Here is a 17,879-nt window from a genome sequence, read left to right on the forward strand (position 1 = left end):
GAGTTTTCTGAAGCTCTGTTCTTATTTCAGACGGTTCGTGAAAGATTTCGCAGCAATCGCTCGACCACTCACTGAATGTCTGAAGAAAGACGGGCGTTTTACGTGGTGTCCCCCTCAGGTAGCCGCATATTCACGGCTTATCACGATTCTCACCAATCCACTGGTCTTGGGCCACTTTGACCCGTCCGCATCTACAGAGGTCCGAACCGATGCCAGTGGTTATGAGATCGGAGCCGTCTTCTCGCAACGCCAACACGGACGCGACCGCGTTATTGTCTACGCTAGCCGGCTCCTGTCAAATGCAGAGAGCAACTATTCGATTTCTGAGCGCGAATGTCTTGCTCTAGTCTAGGCTGTTTCAAAGTTCTGGCCATAGTTATAGGGCAAGCCCTTCTCAGTAATCAGAGGCCATCATGCGCTCTGTTGCTTTCGTCGCTCAAGGATCCTACTGGCCGGCTCGGTCGCTGGGCCCTCCGACTACAAGAATATCCCTACAGAGTGACTGACAAGTCGGGACGCCAACACCAGGACGCAGATTGCCTCACTCGCTACCCAGTCGAAGACGGGACCTCTACGTCTGATACTGACATCGACGCCTGTGTTCTCTCTTTTTTATCCACTGCTCCATGTCACCGATGAGCAGCGCCGATACCAGTCCTTGCGTTTCATCATTGGCCCCCTGGAGTCGTCACTTGCCGACAGTTCCCTTCGCTTATTCACACTTCAAGATGGCGTACTCTACCGCCACAACTTCCGCCCCGACGGCCCTGCATTACTACTTGTGATCCCTAAACACCTTCCATCGGCTGTTCGCTACGATCTTCATGATTTCCCCACTGCCGGTCCCCTGGGTGTGTCACGTACCTACGACCGGATCCACCGACGCTTCTTTTGGCCAGGGATAGCTCGCTCCGTTCGAAGACGCAAGACACCATCGACGCTCCCTGCTGGGTAGCTTCAACCACTTGACATTTCCGAGGAACCATTCCTTCGGGTTGGTTTAGATTTTCTTGGCCCTTTTCCTCTTTCTACCTCTGGGAACAGGTGGATTGCTGCGGCCACAGACTACACTGCGCACTACGCCATCACCCGAGCGCTTCCTACAAGGTGCGCCACAGATGTCACCGATTTTCTTCTATGCGACGTGATTCTATTACATGTAGTTCTGCGACAACTTCTCACAAACCGTGGCCGGACATTCCTATCAAATACTGTCGCGGACATCCTGAAGTCCTGTGCCACGTGGCACAAGTTATCCATGTCATACCATCCGCAAACAAATGGCCTCACGGAGCGTCTCAATCACAATATCACAGACATGCTCGCGAAATATGTCTCTTCAGACCACACTGACTGGGACCTCGCTCTAACCTTTGCCACATTTGCTTATAATTCCTCGCGCCACGACACAGCCGATTATTCCCCATTTTTCCTTCTGTTCGGCCGAGAACCAGCACTCCCCTCGACACAACCCTTCCTGTTCACGCGGCATCGACCAGTGAATATGCACTTGACGCTATCGCCCGCTGTGCCCACGCAAGGGAAATTGCCCGTGACCACCTTCTGAAATCCCAAGAGAGTCCAAGGCGTTTTTACGACCGGCGACACCGAGACCTGCACTTCCCGCCTGGTTCTTTGGTGCTTCTATGGTCTCTGTCGCGTCAGATCGGCCTGTCAGAAAAACTGTTGTCTCATTACACAGGTCCATACCGAGTGCTTCATGCCGTGACTCCCGTCCCCTACGAGATCGCCCCTGACGCCCCATCTGCTTACCAATCCAGTGATATCGTGCACGTCACACGACTGAAGCAGTGTCGCCCTCCCAGTGATGACATTTAGATGCTCCGGGACGTCGCTTCTGCCACCGGGGCTTATGCTACAGGCGTGTGGCATTTGATTCTTTCAACGAGGCGCGTGGGCGCCATCACTCAAAAAAAAAAAGAGAAGGAAGAACGAACTGAACTCACGCGGTGAATCTAACCGGTCAACGCTGCAACCGATTTTGTAAATATAACCTGTAAATAGTGGCTCGTCTTACTGACTCGTCCTTCGCGTTACAATATATACTGGAGACCCATCCTCGAGTCTCAAAGAGCACCAGAAGAAACATTCAATATTGCCTACGGCATCAATGTCATTCGCACTGCCTCCAAAAATGTAACTCCTTGGAGCTTGAAATTCATCATGATGATGATCATGATACTAAAAAGGAAACAGGGATTTTAGCACAAGGAAGCTTGAAATTCAGCCTGTAGAAAAATGTGCCTAGAACATGTTACAGAGCGTGACATTAAAGAAGCTGATCGAGAAGTTGTATAGGAGGCTGTGTGCAATGGTAGAAGTTGGGGTATAACGACCGATTGGGGAGACATAGCTAACTTTGTAGAGTATTATAAAGAGAACGTGACAGTAAGAGAACTTACGAAACACCCCATTTAGCAACAGAAGTGCCTACTCGAAGAACTTACTTAATAAGACGATAACGATGTCTTTTTCTTTCTTTTTTTAGAGTGACTCTGCCTTCATGCAATAACCGCCGGCCATCAACAAGGTCAGTGGCAAAAGATGCGCGGACCGCCGAGTCGAATGGTGGGGTCAACCACCCCAACCACGAAGCAGGGGTGGAGCAATGCGCCGGAGACGCTGGGCGCGTCGCGCTTATACAAGGACAACGGGGGCGCCCTAGCTCCGAAGGAGCAAGCGACGGGGCCCGTGACGCAATGCTACCTGCAGGAGAGCGAGCTATGAGGCGACGCATAGTGGAAAGAGGCCACCCACGCCGAAAAGCACCCCCTATACCCAAGAATGACATGAAAATCATTATTAGACCGAAGCCAGGATTGGCGGTTCGGCAATTGCGGACGCATGAGGTAACCAGAGCCATAGTCCAGGCGTGTGGCGGACCTGCAACCATCATAGGAGACGATTTCTTGCTGCGGATACGGCCGGGCTCTAACATCGTCATAGCAAGCACACCCGAAGAACGAACAGCGGAACGGATCCTGAGGATCAAGGAGCTGGAGCTGCGAGGCAACCGACATTCTGTGAACACATACATCTCCACTCCCGACAACCTCCCTAAAGGAGTCATACACGGACTGGAGCCTGGAACCACAGAAGACGAACTCATCAACAACCTAAGAGTGCGGACGCAAGGGGTACGAATACTCTACGTCCGTATGCTTGGCATATCGAGGACGGCAGTGCTAACATTCGATGGCCCCATCGTGCCACGCTATGTATATTACTACGGTGGCGAGACGCCATGTATACCCTACCAACCCACTCGACAATACTGCAAGATATGCCAAAATCAAGCACATAGGACGGATGTCTGTCCAACACCAACTGTCAAGGCTCTTGCGAAATGTGGCCTCCGCGACCCACCAGTGGACCATGAGTGTGAGCCCAAGTGTGCCCTGTGCGGGGGAGCTCATCCTACAGCGGAACAAGAGTGCACCAAAAAGCTGAAGTGCGTCCCGCAAAGGGAAGGTAGCGCATGAGACAGCATAACCACGTCACAGGGACCCCCAAGAAGAGGTGGCTCAGTTCGGATCGAGAGAACTCTGACTCGTGGGAGAGATCCCGCTCGCCTACCAGGTCGACCTCCCGAGGCCGATCCAACTCTCAGGGCAGAAAACAAGAGGAGAAGCAAAGCACCAACCATCAGAAGAACAAGAAACAATGTCTGAAGAGTGAAGGCGACAAAAACAAGGTGAGCTGGTCAGCAATAGCCTCCAAACCCACACCTCAAACAACTGCACAGATAACGCGCCTAGAACGAGAGCTAGAACTCATGAGAGTTCGCTTAGGCGACCTAGAGCGTGAGAATGCGATACTAAAGCAAATGCAGTCGCAGCAACAGAACGCACAGGCTTAACCGGACCAGTCAGAGCAAGCTTCGGGGCAAGCTGTACCAGCACCCCAAAAGCACCCTAGATTACAGTCGGTAGAAACACCCCAGAAACAAATCCAAGAAACTTTCCAACAACTGTTACCATCATTAGCAGAACAGATAACCCAACAGGTGTCAGCCCAAATAACACAACAACTAAAGCAACAAATGACTGAGTTTGAAGTGAGGTCCGACAAAAAACTCCAGGCTCTGCAAATTGAAATCATGAAAACGGTGCGTAAGCAAATTACCGGAGCTAACGTTAGAGAGAGAGCCGAGAAGCCATACGCCAGACCAGGGCTAGTAGCCATTGCACAGGAAAGCAACCATGCCTAACATCAACCAACTAGAACAGAAAATTCCGAAATCTGGCAGTGCAACTGTCGTGGATTCCGACGGAAAAGGGGACTTTTGACACAGCTGGTAAGCTCACAGAGTGAGCCACCAGCTGTCATAGCACTTCAGGAAGTCGGATCCCCTCGAACCTTCAGGGATATGAGGTGTACACACACGCGGATTCGGAGAAAGCAATAGCTACTTTGGTAGCGAAATCGATCACCGGAATCATACATGATCCTTTTACTTACACGGATATTAAGCATTTATTATTAGAAATCATATATAAAGGCCTGAACAAAAAGAGTGCCTTTATACTAAACATTTACAGTCCACCAAGCCAGAGAAAGACAAAGTTTGACAGCCTCCTCCAGGAAACTGCCCGCCTGGTAAAGGGAAGACCACTCGTAATAGTAGGTCATTTCAACACCAAAGATCCCAGTTGGGAATGCCCAAAACAGGACGCTAAGGGCAGAAACATTCTAGAACAAACGGAACAACTCGGCATGACAATTATAACGGATCCTTCAGTGCCCAATAGACAGGGCAACAGTGTGAGCATGGACACCAGTCCTGACCTCACGATAGTGCAGAATTGTGAAGATGCGCAATGGATAAACACCCTAAACGATTTAGGCAGCGACCATTACGTCATCAGCACCACAATTTGGACTGGGAAAATCAAACGACACATAGTAATCCAAAATTACCGACTGGGTGAAATACCGCCGGATGCAAAGCCAACAAAGCACCAGAATCGATTATTTAAGTAAATGGTGTGAAAGTGTAAGAACACAAAAGGATAAAGTAACAAAAGAACTAGCCCGCAATGTGAGATACCCGAGATAGACCCTCACTTACTGCATGTCTGGGAGGCACGCAGAGGACTAACAAAAAGAATGAAGCGACAGTCACAGAACCGGAAGCTAAAAGTACGCATTGCAGGAATCACCCGCAGAGCGGAAGAGTACGCAACGCAACTAGCTACATCGAATTGGGAACGCTTCTGTGACTCCCTTAATGACACGCTGAGTACCGCAAAAACTTGGCCCATACTAAGAGCAATTATGGAACCAACCAAAACCAAGAACGAGGGCTGTAAAGCGGTGGAACGGCTAATCCATACTTACCCAGGGACGGAACAGGAACTCAAAGAAGAATTATATAACATGTGCTTCGGAACAGATCCATCTCCCGAACCCTGTGACACGAAATACGGGGGGCCCCTCACCCTGAACTCGATGAACCCATCTCCATCGAAGAAGTTAGAGCTGCCATAGCGAAAATGACCCGAAACACAGCGGCAGGCAAAGACCGGATAACTAACTCCTTGATTAGAAACCTAAGCGATGAGGCTTTAGAGACATATACTACCTTTATAAATGAACATTGGCAACAGGGTACTATTCCAAGGGAGTGGAAGCACGCTCAAATAGTTTTAATTCCCAAGCCTTGCAAGAAATTAGCAATTAGTAACCTTAGACCAATCTCCCTAACTTCCTGTCTGGGGAAACTATTTGAAAGCATTGTGAACTCTAGATTACAAAACTACTTAGAGGACAATGAAATCATTCCAGACACTATGTTTGGATTCAGACCCAAGCTCTCAACTCAAGACATCCTCCTCCAGTTGAAGGAAGAAGTCCTAACAAATATACCGAGATCAAGCGAACACGTTGTCATGGCCATCGACATAAAGGGCGCTTTTGATAATGTAAGCCACCAAGGAATACTCAATGGCCTGGCTGAAACAAACTGAGGAGAGCGGATATGCAACTACGTTCACAGCTTTTTAAACCAACAAACCGCTGAGATTAAATTTCGCGCAGTAGAAATCAAGACCTTCAAGGCACCCAACAAGGGCACTCCCCACGGTGCAGTGATCTCGCCAAAGCTATTTAACGTGGATAATAGGCCTTGCAAGGGAACTACAAGCCATCCCGGGTATCCAGCACGCTCTATATGCGGATGCTATTACAGTCTGATGTGTCACCGGGTCACCACATGAAAAAGAAAAACGATTACAAGCAGCTGCCTGTGAAATCGAGATATACGTGTGAGCCAGAGGGCAGCAATGCGCGTCAGAGAATCTGAGATTAACGTCCCGAGGGACCCTGCCCTTAAACTGGAAATCAGACTTGGAAATAATGCAATACCTGAGAAGACCACAATCTGGGTACTAGGCATGTGGCTACAATCAAATCAACACTGCCAACATGGGCTTAACCTCATTAAGACGGCAACACAACAAGGCAAGTCTCAAGAATGATAAAGCGGGTAACCACTTAAAGGGCGGGGATGAAGGAATCAGACACCCTTCACCTAATCAGAAGTCTGGTGGTTAGCCACTTCATCTACAGCTTACCGTATTACGAGCTAACAAAAACAGAGAGGGATGCGATCAGTTCGTGCTTACGGAAAGCATACAAGATCGCCCTACAAATTCCGCAATGCGCCTCAACCAAAGAACTCATGTCTCTCGGAATTCATAATACATTCGAATATAATACATAATAATAATACATAATAATACATAATACATTACTTACTTACTTACTTACTTACTTACTTACTTACTTACTTACTTACTTACTTACTTACTTACTTACTTACTTACTTACTTACTTACTTACTTACTTACTTACTTACTTACTCAATACTTACTTACTTAGCGAATATTTGATTCCTTCATAAGCAGCTTCTGTACTTATGCTTGGTGAATGGGATGTAATTTGCAGTCGCCGAGTTACTCAAATGAAATATTTTCTCTCCTAAAAGGACAAAAAAGACAAAATCTTTATTCATCAGTCACACGACAAACACATAAATTTAGATTAGAATGATGCCCATGACCTTTCGAACACATCCTGTAATAAAACATAAGCATGTTCTCTAAAGTTTCATCAATATTACAGTCCAGAAATATCCTTTAATTTCAATTGGCTCCTTCTTTTCAACAACAAAGTGTACAATGGAAAGTTGAACATAGAACAAACGTGTGCAAACTCACAAAGTACTGACACTATGATCGAAGAGAAATATGCGCCACATTACTGGCACAAAACGTACGTACTTATATGACAGAAGTTACCAGATGAGCTGCTAAGCGTGGGGCTGGTAAAATAGATAAATTGTGCAAGAAATTTCTTTCGTGTGACATTTGATCTCATTTGATAACGCCTTGTACAGCAAATTGATGTTCCTGACTGAGAGTACAGTGCATTTAGAAATGTGTTGCACATTTTCATGTGAGCACGAATGTCTAGCTAGCTTTGCTTATATTTCACATAAAGTTATTCATGTATGGGCTGCACCCCATTTTCTCTAAGTGTGGCTTGTCGTGGTTCTGCAGTAATATCCTGCCCGGTCTGAAAGCGGTACAGAGGTATATCATATTTTATATTCGATTGACCTCCTCACGAAAGCATCTTTCTGGTGCTGTTGGGATTGATCCGTTACACTTTGCCACAAATAAATAAAATTAAATTTACATCATCTAGCGTGTAGCAAATAAGCATAAAACTGCAAGGAGCACTGGAATTGAAATCTTGCGCATGGAATTTCTTGTCATATATGGTTGCTTTTCACTCCCATCATGGTAAGAATGCTATATTTCTGAGGGGCAGTTTGCATAATTACATGATCAGTTATTGTGACTCGTTAAAATGCAATCTAACTAAAGTATAGCATAGCTTCAATGTAAACCAAAAATCAGATGTGATGAATATTATGCATCAAAGGCGACAGAAGCATAAGTACAGGCAGGGAAGTGCATGAAAAATACAAGGAGGTGAATCATAAATTGAGAAAGGCACCATCCTCTTTGACATATCCTTTCCATGCACGTGGATTTTGCATGCGACTAATCATATACTTGCATAATGAACTATCTGAAACCAAAGCTTTCTTCCTACTGAAGAGGTTAAGACACGCTAAAGTAAGAAAAATTGTCGCACTTCACAGAATCTTCGCCTCAACACAAGGGCATATGTGTCTTGGAAGATTATTACATCGCCTCACTGTGCACTCTATCTTACGTCCAGAAATTTGCCATTCCCAAAAATGCTTTACTTTTAATTTGCCTTATTAAAATTGTGTGTACAGAAGCCATGAAACTAAGGGGCTTTTGCTTAACACTAAATGTTCACATCCGCCAACTGATGAACAAGTGTTCTACCCAGATGCTCTCAGTTGTTCGCATTGAACGCATCTCTACCTCCACTCGCATACTTGGTTGGCAAATAGATCGAGTCACCCTTATGAAAATATCAAATACCTACCAGAAGCTTTCATATGACAATTTCACAGAAGGAGAAACAACAATTTTGCATTCTAAAAATGATTTTGAACTCCAAGTGACTCTCGCGCTTCTAAGAATTAAGGTGTGCACCATGGTGTACACAGTTAAAGGCCTTAATTGCTCCTTGCTTTCGCTTCGGGAGGCACGAGCGGTTCTAATGAACTGGTTTCATAAGCATGCACGTAAACGATAATGACTTCTTAAACATCGGATTCTCTTTCCGCAATGCTTCCCTTTTCTGGAACCTAAAAGGAGGCCATACTCCTAAAATTAGGTGTAAAAAATAGATAAAAGGGAAGGCATGAAAATCTGTCTACTTCATGTCAGTACTTAAAATACAGAGTCACAGTGCTTGGTATTTGCACCCTTGAATTCAGGTGCTGTTAAATGTAAGCTACTAAAGCTGGTAAATGTAAGCACTTAACCAAGCATGAGCTGTCGCTTTTTATAGTGATCACAGGCACCATGTTCATTGCAAGTATGTATCATGTCACTATACAAATATACAATTTCATTGTACCACAATTTTTTTATCACATGGATATGTCTGTTGAGAGGCAAGGCAAAAAGTACTCACTTCTCACAAAACTAATCAGTTTTTTTAAACACATTTCCAACTTTTCAATGACACTTGCTCCTATGTGTTTCTCTCCATAGAGCATACTTAATTTTGACTTTCCCATCAGAGACATTACATTAATATACCATGTTAATAGGACTGCTTAGAGCACGTGACAATTTTCATCATGGTGTGACATACTGTATTTTGGTTTTGTTAACATTTAGTCAAACGGTACACCGTATATACCCACATTCTAGTTTTCTCGTCCAAATTGCATGGCAATGTATTGTGATTCTTTCGAGTGCGCTCTTCTGCACAACGTCGAGTGGAACTGCGCTGGCTCTTTGACATCCTTGTGTCCTTGCAGCTGCCTTCTTGCGTTATATAAAGCGGGTGCCTGAAAAATACCATGTGCAAAAGTCAATACGAGGACACGGTGTAAACCAATATCAAGACACTCAAGGTCAGGGCACTAAAAGAAAGTCTTAGCTCTTAGTCTTCCTACTGAACTGCATGCGAAACATCTAAATGACTGCAACAGTCAACTGCTGAGCTAACATCAATTTTTAGTTTTAAACAAAAAAGAAATATCCAAAAGTTCATCCTCGTTCAGCATCAATTTTAAAATACTCCTGCTAATAAATAAAATATTGGTCATTGTCAGGTGTCATAAGTCTCATTAGCCTGGTGTGTCGCAAACAGCACTTGCGACACATTCTAAGCACGTGCCCAGTGTGCCCCATCTCTGATTGTGACACTGCTCAAGCCGTAATTTGACGATCATATCTGCAAACCTAATACTCAGTAGGGATGAAAATATGGTCCTCCAGTTCAATGGATATGACTGGATATGCCTATAAGAAAGGGCAACAACGCTTGTTATGGCAAGCTTACGCACATTTCAATGATAACAAGAAAGTTCACTGCGGCCTGCATCTAAGCTTACTAAAAGGCGTGAACTTATTTTAATTGATGAGGTCCGCAACGGAGTTCATTTTTGACAGACTCGACTAGTGCTGCAGTTTGAAATCTAGCATTTTACATTCTTGAAGGCCTGTAAAAGTTGCAGTTAGACCGCAGTTATTAGTTTATTAGAGTAACTCTTTGTTTTGTGTATGACAGATGACTGGTTACACGGAATTAAAGCAATGTTTTATTTTGATACTTTATTTCTTCACTAGAAATATTAAAGCGATAAACACATTTTGATCTGCCGCGCAGTGGCAAGATGCAAACATTACGCTTGCAACCCCCGGAGGAAGGGTGATTTAGCTATTCATATGACATAACTCTCAAACGCCAACTCATAATGGGAAATGCACTGGCATGTCCAAAACATTAGGCGTATGCAAAGTGCGCCTGCAATTGTAATTCTACACAGCATCCGTAGGATTCGATGCCGATGCATAACTGGTTGACAATTCACCGAGTTCGTTGACGTAAGCACCCCTTTCAGATTCCCACCGTTCTCGAAAACCGCAACAGGAGACGTAAAATCAGACATATAATCACACCATTTAAAAACACTTCAGTCTTACGGCTAAACCCCATGAGAGCAATTTAGTGCGCGACGGCGACGAGCGACAAAACCGGCCGTCGCTTGAACGGATCGCTCGGTTCTAGATATCTGGAATTCCTCGATCGTCGCCCGGAATCGCTATGACCGACTAGACAATAGCGCGAAGCCGGAGCTGCATGTACATCACTCAAATACTACAGATTGTCACGCGGAACGAGCAAACGATTGAACTTTTATACGTGCAAGGATAAGAACCTACTGCAATAGCTTCGGAAATATTTCATGCCACATTTTACAGTAAAATACATCAACTTAAATTACCAAAGCACGCGTCACCCTAGTTTTGACGTGTATTTCAAGCCCTCATACTGGAAACACCGGGGAGACATTACTCAATATCGTCGCTCGTACGGAGACGACTTGTAGGCGACGAGCGGACGCGACAGCCATCTCCACCGCATCACTTGTAGCTGTCGCGCGCAAGATCGCTTATATGGGGTTTATGCTTTATTCAGCATAAAACATGAATTCCTCATGCGTTTCTAGTAAGTTCAAGATAGCGCGACCAAGTGACCTCTTGCAGCATGCAGCTGAACGCCTGCGGCAAATTTCACACCTACCACTGGCGCTGCCCGTAGTTTCAGTAGTCACAGACTACCAATGGGCGAGACTCCGTCAAGCGCGCGGCTTATTTATAACAAAAGCATGCCGCCATCAAATTGACACCTTCGGTTATGTGCCGCCTTACTTCAACAGCGTTCCGTATGCAGTAGACTGCCAAAATGAATAAATTCAAACACACGATAAGCACGCTCCGCATAGGCTCCGAATCATGGGCTGGTGAACAAACAATCTTAAGCGTCCTCTAGCCTCACGTCTTATTGAACATACCATGGTTCTAACAGCATTTGCCATTTCCAAAGCTCTTACGGATAGCGGCAAGTGAGAAAATCACATGCAGTTATCGCGACGACTGCCTTTTTCGGTTGACATCGAGAGACACAGTGCGCTTGCCTAGTCCTTTGTCAATCGCGTCGGCTAAGCGCCGCGACGACTTCCTGGTGATAACATGTCATATACGCAGAATGAGCACCAAAGTTAGAATTCAATTACCGTGGAGCATTTCTCGTTATGTACAGCCAATGACGAACTACTGTCGTGTATTCGCGGCATCGCGAGATAGCTGACACACAACCTTTCTTGGATGGCCTTCGTTGCTGCTCGCTGGACGGATCACCTTTCTCCGGCGCTGTGCTGTACCGCGATGCTGAGCGCGCGCGCGGTGGAACAACTCCGAGTGAAAAAGTATTGCTCGCTCCGCGTTCCTTTGATCTGTGGCTGCCTATTCTCGTAGAAGAAAAACGGTGTGTTCTTTGCTCAGCGTGCGTGAGTGTTATATTGCCATGTTCGGTGACAGCCCCCTACAGTTGAAGCAGAAGATTACGCTACACTGTAAACGAAAATAAACCCACCTGGGAGTTTTTAACAGGCGATGTGCCCTAGAACCTCCCCTCCTCGAATGTTTACTCCGATGTATGGGAGCAAAACAGAGCCATTCTCCCGTTTCACTCCGTTGGCTTGCTGCGCGAGTATTAAGGCGACATGACGTGATTATACTCCGCTTCAATATATTGTTCTCCTGTGAAAACTCCGACAGGGAGTTTTAAAAAACTCCCCTCCGCCGTTACAGGCTGGTCACGGGGCGCTTCCCATGAGGCTGTGCGCCTCGCCAGCGACCGGGCGCGTTCGGCGGAGTCGGGAGTGCTCATGGCCGACGGTTTATTCATGGCCGACGGTTCCGTGCCAGCGTTTCGTCGATTTGTTTTCCGTATTTCCTTTCAGAAAGTGTTATATAGACATGCCTGAAGCTCACGGTATCTCAGCTTCAAGTACGTTAGCACTGATCACTTTGCTGACAATGATGAATGCAACAGCAACGTTTTGAAGTGCGGAAAGAGTCTTAGGTATATACCTCCAAGCGGCTCACTGGCTCGTGATGTCGGCTCAGGTTGTGACTGTTTTCGTGCTGCGTGACCATGGCATGTGTTCTTCAGAACGTGAGATGCGACTTTTATGTCCTTTTGGGTACATGCTGACAACGTCCGGTGTAATGCTTGAAAGGATTGCGTAGCAATGGCAACAGCAGCCACTGTTCGAGCGACGGCGTCCATAATAGTCGCACATGAATGGCGTACCCCAAGTTCGTTGCGGTGCTGTGTTTCCAGTGAGAAGGACCGGAGTGCAAGCAACTGTTTTTATGTATCTGTCTACGGATATCCTCACCCGAAGAAAAACGGCAGGACATAAGTATGCGTACTGTAAATAAAGCTTCTCACTGAGCGATGTCAATCGAATTGTTATCGCGCATATAGGTTTTGGTCACGTCGTTGCTTCCGATATTGCATCAACATTACGCTCTATCCGAGACAGTGATTTAAAAGCATGCCTGCTGGCTCCGAGTTTAAGGATTCACTGGACAGATCAGCGATGTAGCTCCTTTTCACAACCGAGAGAGATTGCTTGGACGCAGAGCAAGTGGTGCGGTGCAGAAAATCTATGACTACGCACTTTTGGGTGTTACTTCTGCTGCTGCGGGTCATGCTCACGCGTAATAATTACTTGGTACACTGCCACTATATCGCAAAAATTTAAGTTTGCTATAAAGCACACGCACTTACATTTTTCTTGCTTACTGTAACTAACGCATTACTTTTTGGCCGCGAACGCCGGCAGTGTGCGAAGTCGCTTCAGCACTCGCAGAATGGCTTGTTAGTTTTGAAAAATTGCGTCATTAACTTCTTTTTCTCAATATTCTGAATTAACTATTTTCTATTGATTAAGGTATTTAGTTAATTTCAGAGAGACAGATCTCGTATGAACGAGCATGTGAGTCGTAATTCTGAAAACAGCACAGCTGCTCCCTCGGCGGTTTCGAGGCACACAGTATCGTGGCTGTATATACTGGCAGCGTTGCTTCTTGAGTATCGCGTATACGTGAGAAGTCTTTCAAAGTTCTGCATCGGGCGTTTCTGAAATGTTTATGTATGTAATGACATATGTGGTTTCGTTGAATTTGATGCGGTCTTGTGCGTAAGTTTCGAAATTTTACCAGTAGCCTCTCTATGTAAAGATCTTTGCGCAAGCTCACGCGATGCCTCTATTTATACTCCCCTTACGCCTCAAAAAACTCTGTCTATTGCAAAGCGAAATATAAAGAAAAGACAGTAAAAAACTCCCATAGTTCAACGCAAAAATTCCGCTCACATGGAGTAAAAATTCTACTCCGACGATACATAGCATAATAAACTCCCAACCGGGGGGTCACTAGAGGACAAGCAATATACTCCCACCTGGGAGTTATTTACGTTTACAGGGCACGTTTTGTTCTCTGCTGCCGCCAAGCGTAGAAATGAGCATTCTACTCTCTCTCTCAGAAGGGCAGAGTGAAGTGCACAGTTCAGTTTTCATTGGGTTTGGAGTGAACAATGCATTTCCCTCCACTCGACATTTTACGAGGGTAAAACAATGCTTTGAAGAGTAAATCAGCCGCTTCACTCCTGCGATACCCTCCCTAGTTTTTAGAGTGTAAGATAGAAATAAAAGCGTGAATTTACAAGCCATTCGAATATTTTGCCATATAAGGAATTCATGATTATAGGCCGGTAGGAAGATGTCTGGTCGCGTGGCCGGCCCGGTTTATGTATGAATTTCACCCTACCCTGCCACCAGATTTTTGGAATACACTCCAATAGAAGTGCCGAATTAAACATAAGCAAGAAAACTCCGGGATGAAAGATGCTTAACTATAGAAGGAGAGATGCCGTCTAACCCCGGCGTTGACCGAACCCTGCTCTTTGAGATGGCGTGCTCTATCTCCTCAAGTGTAAAATCGAAGTCCTCTCTTCGACTCACCGGTGGGCTATATGCCACAGATCGCATTGCCCTATGCTGCGCGCCGTCCTGCGCGACGTTGTCAGCGAGGATTTGTGTGCAACGCAGCAGCGCCACCGGCTGTAGGACACCTGTAGTGAGTTCACTGTTCGCCGTAACAACAGCGGGCGACTGTGCGGGTGGCCGTAATTTGTTAAACGCTGTTTTAAATGGCGCGCCATAAGTGCTTTTCTTTGAGCACTCTTCACAAAAGCGTTTTGACGCACTCTCCTTAGATTGGGCAATGTTCCGCCGATAGATATGCGTGCTCTAGCAAAGTCCGCCCGTAAGGTCAACCTCATATCAGGATCGCATGCCGCCTGATATCGGCGCCGCATAGTGCGAACTCGATTTCTTTCAGCGCCAAATTCCGGGTTCCACCACGAGTTCACTCTATACGGACCCGACTTCACAGTGCGCAAATACCGATGGACCAGGTTATTATAAAGTTCATAAAATTTGCCAAGAACATGTTCTAGTGCATCTCCTGTAAGTAAATTGGCACCCTGTACCAATTGAAACCAAGACATCGTACTAAGCGATTTCAGAACTCGGGCTCTGCCAGTAAACGTCAATTTTTTCTTAGGGGTGTGCTGACCGAGGGTGAAGGCGAACTCAATGTGTCTGTCAGGGTGAAGGCGAACCCAATGTACCGTGCAGTCATCGCGGACCTTCCACATGTAGTCGAGAGCAGCCATCGCCGGAGTTATCATGGTGAGATCAATCCAAATAGCCTTGTAGTGATTCTCAAAGGTAGCTTCCGAGCCCGGGTCTTTCAGAATATGCAACCCGTGCTGACACACGAGGTGCACAATCGCAGCGCCCCGATCATCGCATCCACTCCTCCCCCCCCCCCCCGCCGGCCACAAAGCGAATGCAGCCGCCACCATCCCCGACCCGACCGCCGCAAGAAACTCGGTAACCAAGTAACCAAGGTATGGCCCAATGTCCGCATGTGGCGGCACGTAAACCGCCACCACCATAAAAGAGTGGGACGGCATTGAGAATTTTACTGCGACAACGTGTGTAGAAATCAGGACAGGAAGACAAGTATACCCGGACTCATCGCAAAACACTAGCATTTTTGCATTCTCTGGTGCTTTATATTGATGAAAATGCGAAGAAATGCCAGGAATCACGTTCGCAATTACATAGGGGTCGCACACGACCGCGAACGTTATTCCCCTTGCCTCCATAGCTCGTATCAATACCGCCATCGCATTGTTCGTATGATCGAGGTTAGCTTGAATGAATTTTAGGTTAAGCCTATCCGCCATTGCTATAGATGATTATGAATGCCGAATTGTGTTGGACCAATGAGGTTGCCAAGTGTTTGTTCAATCTATACGTGGCTCTTTTCAGTCTCGAGCGCCGCCAGCGCCCCTCTCGATGGTGCCATCAAGCCACAAACCGAACTGCCCGACACGGTCACGTGCTGCTCCCCATTCCAACAAAGGCGGTGAAGGCACGTATGGGAGGCCGTAAGTGCTGCAATTTCCATTCCCCCAGACCGCCCCGCGAATGTGCGCGTGGAGGGAACCTGCACCGCCCAGCAAAAAGGGAGGAGCGTGTAGCGAGGGTCAATGTAAATGTAGTGGGTGTGCTTGAACCCTCCAGCTCAGCTGGCCAACGCCGTAGCCATTGGGCTGCCGCGGCGAGTGCGCTTGAAGACAGTCAAGGCGTGCCATGTTCTTTTAGGCCAAATATGCAGGAATGGATCACGAGAATAATTCTCTACCTTGCCACTGCCTATTGTGAATGTCTTGTCGGATGGCAACAAATTGCTTTCAAAGTGACTGCAGACCTGTTTCGGCCACCCTTTCTTCACGGCAGACAGCGCTTTGCGACACCATATGACATTTTACCGCCTTTGTACCTGAAGCAGGCCATGAAGGAACGAGTTGTATTTTTTCGTACAATAAGTCATCATGCCATCCCCGTCGACATCCTACTATCTTCATCATACTATATTCTAAATACTATAATATAAGAAAAAAACCTAGATGCCGCTGCTCTCTGGAGAGTTGAATCCATGCTGGTGATGTACGCCACACATGTGCACAATCAAGAGCTTCCATTTTCTGTAGGTATTGCAGCAGCCAAAGTCAACGTGCTTTCCAAATGGCCTTGTATAAGCTGGCAGCACGCTGCTATTTCACAAGAAGAGTTAAAGCATCTCCAAATCGCTCCATACCACGTGACGTCAAAGCACTGCTTTGGCGCGTACAAGCCAGAAAGGAAGAAAGCCTCGCCAAGGTTTCGTTGCTGCAATTTTTCACCTCGTCCAATGAAAATATACGAATAATTTTTAGTATTGATCGCACTAGCTTGTTCATGTGACATATTGTGCGTGCGGTGGTGGGGGGTCGTGCACTTATAGAAAGGCCAGTAGGCGTTTTTTTTTTATTTCAGCACCGCATAAATATACAAAGTTCATCGAAAATATCATATTTAATCAAAAGAGTCACTAGAACTTGCAGCCAGTTATATATACATTTTCTCTAAATAATTCCTTTTCTCAAAACTGTTTGCATTCAGAGGAGCTCATTGTAGACACCTAATTTCGTAATCGCTAAGTCCCGGTAATGCCAAATGGCAGCAATAATGACGAGCTCTGAGGCACTATAACGCATAATTATCCCAGACTGTCTTTATTACATTTATCCAATCAGACCTTCATGATCGGTGCAAAATTTTTCGGGCTGCCATGCTTTGCCTATCTTTCACGCGCTTTCATGAAAACCGCAAAACTTCCTCCGCGTTTTATTCAGCGCGTGCACCTTGATTATACATGATAAGACTCAACAAAATAAGAATAATTGTTTCTGATTCCACACTTCTTTTTTCGCCATTAGCCCTCCGCTATTGGTCAAAAGTTTTTGTGGTGCGCCCACTTCGCCTTTCTGTCACGCGACATCACAAACCGCGAGAACTTACAATGTCAAAGTGGCGTGGACGCATTAAAGATGCATTATTGTGCCAAACAAACCTGAACCTTTGTCGCAACAGTCGGAGACTTCCCCGTTCTGAAAGGAATAGAATATCTCTTTCTATCGTGCGGTCTGCCACTGGATACTCGGAGCTGCCAGGGAGAACGGAGTTATTTGCGTACAGTAAACATTTTTAGGTGGCACTACAATGCTGGCGAGTCCTTTCGGCACGACATCGCTCTGCCAACTCTGCTGAAGATTCGTTTTACCGACAATTTTAGCAACCGATGACTTTGCAGGTCACCGTGATTTTTCACCGGCCACTACAAGCTAAGCAAGGGGAAGCGAGCCAATCCCGGCATCCTGCGCCACACTGCTCATCCAATTATCTACTTTTGCAGCGCAAG

At 46.2% G+C, this 17,879-nt stretch overlaps 1 protein-coding gene across 1 annotated transcript in view; it reads left to right on the forward strand.

The window, feature by feature from the left end:
• Positions 1–17,879, forward strand: part of LOC135897904 (venom metalloproteinase antarease-like TtrivMP_A) — a 248,462-nt gene that overhangs the window by 4,765 nt on the left and 225,818 nt on the right. The window contains exon 3 of the mRNA XM_070533531.1: positions 15,905–16,023. Within this exon, the coding sequence (XP_070389632.1) occupies positions 15,905–16,023 (119 nt within the window). The remainder of the gene's footprint in view (positions 1–15,904; positions 16,024–17,879) is intronic.

This window comes from Dermacentor albipictus, chromosome 2, assembly GCF_038994185.2.
Source record: "Dermacentor albipictus isolate Rhodes 1998 colony chromosome 2, USDA_Dalb.pri_finalv2, whole genome shotgun sequence".
NCBI lineage: Eukaryota > Metazoa > Arthropoda > Arachnida > Ixodida > Ixodidae > Dermacentor > Dermacentor albipictus.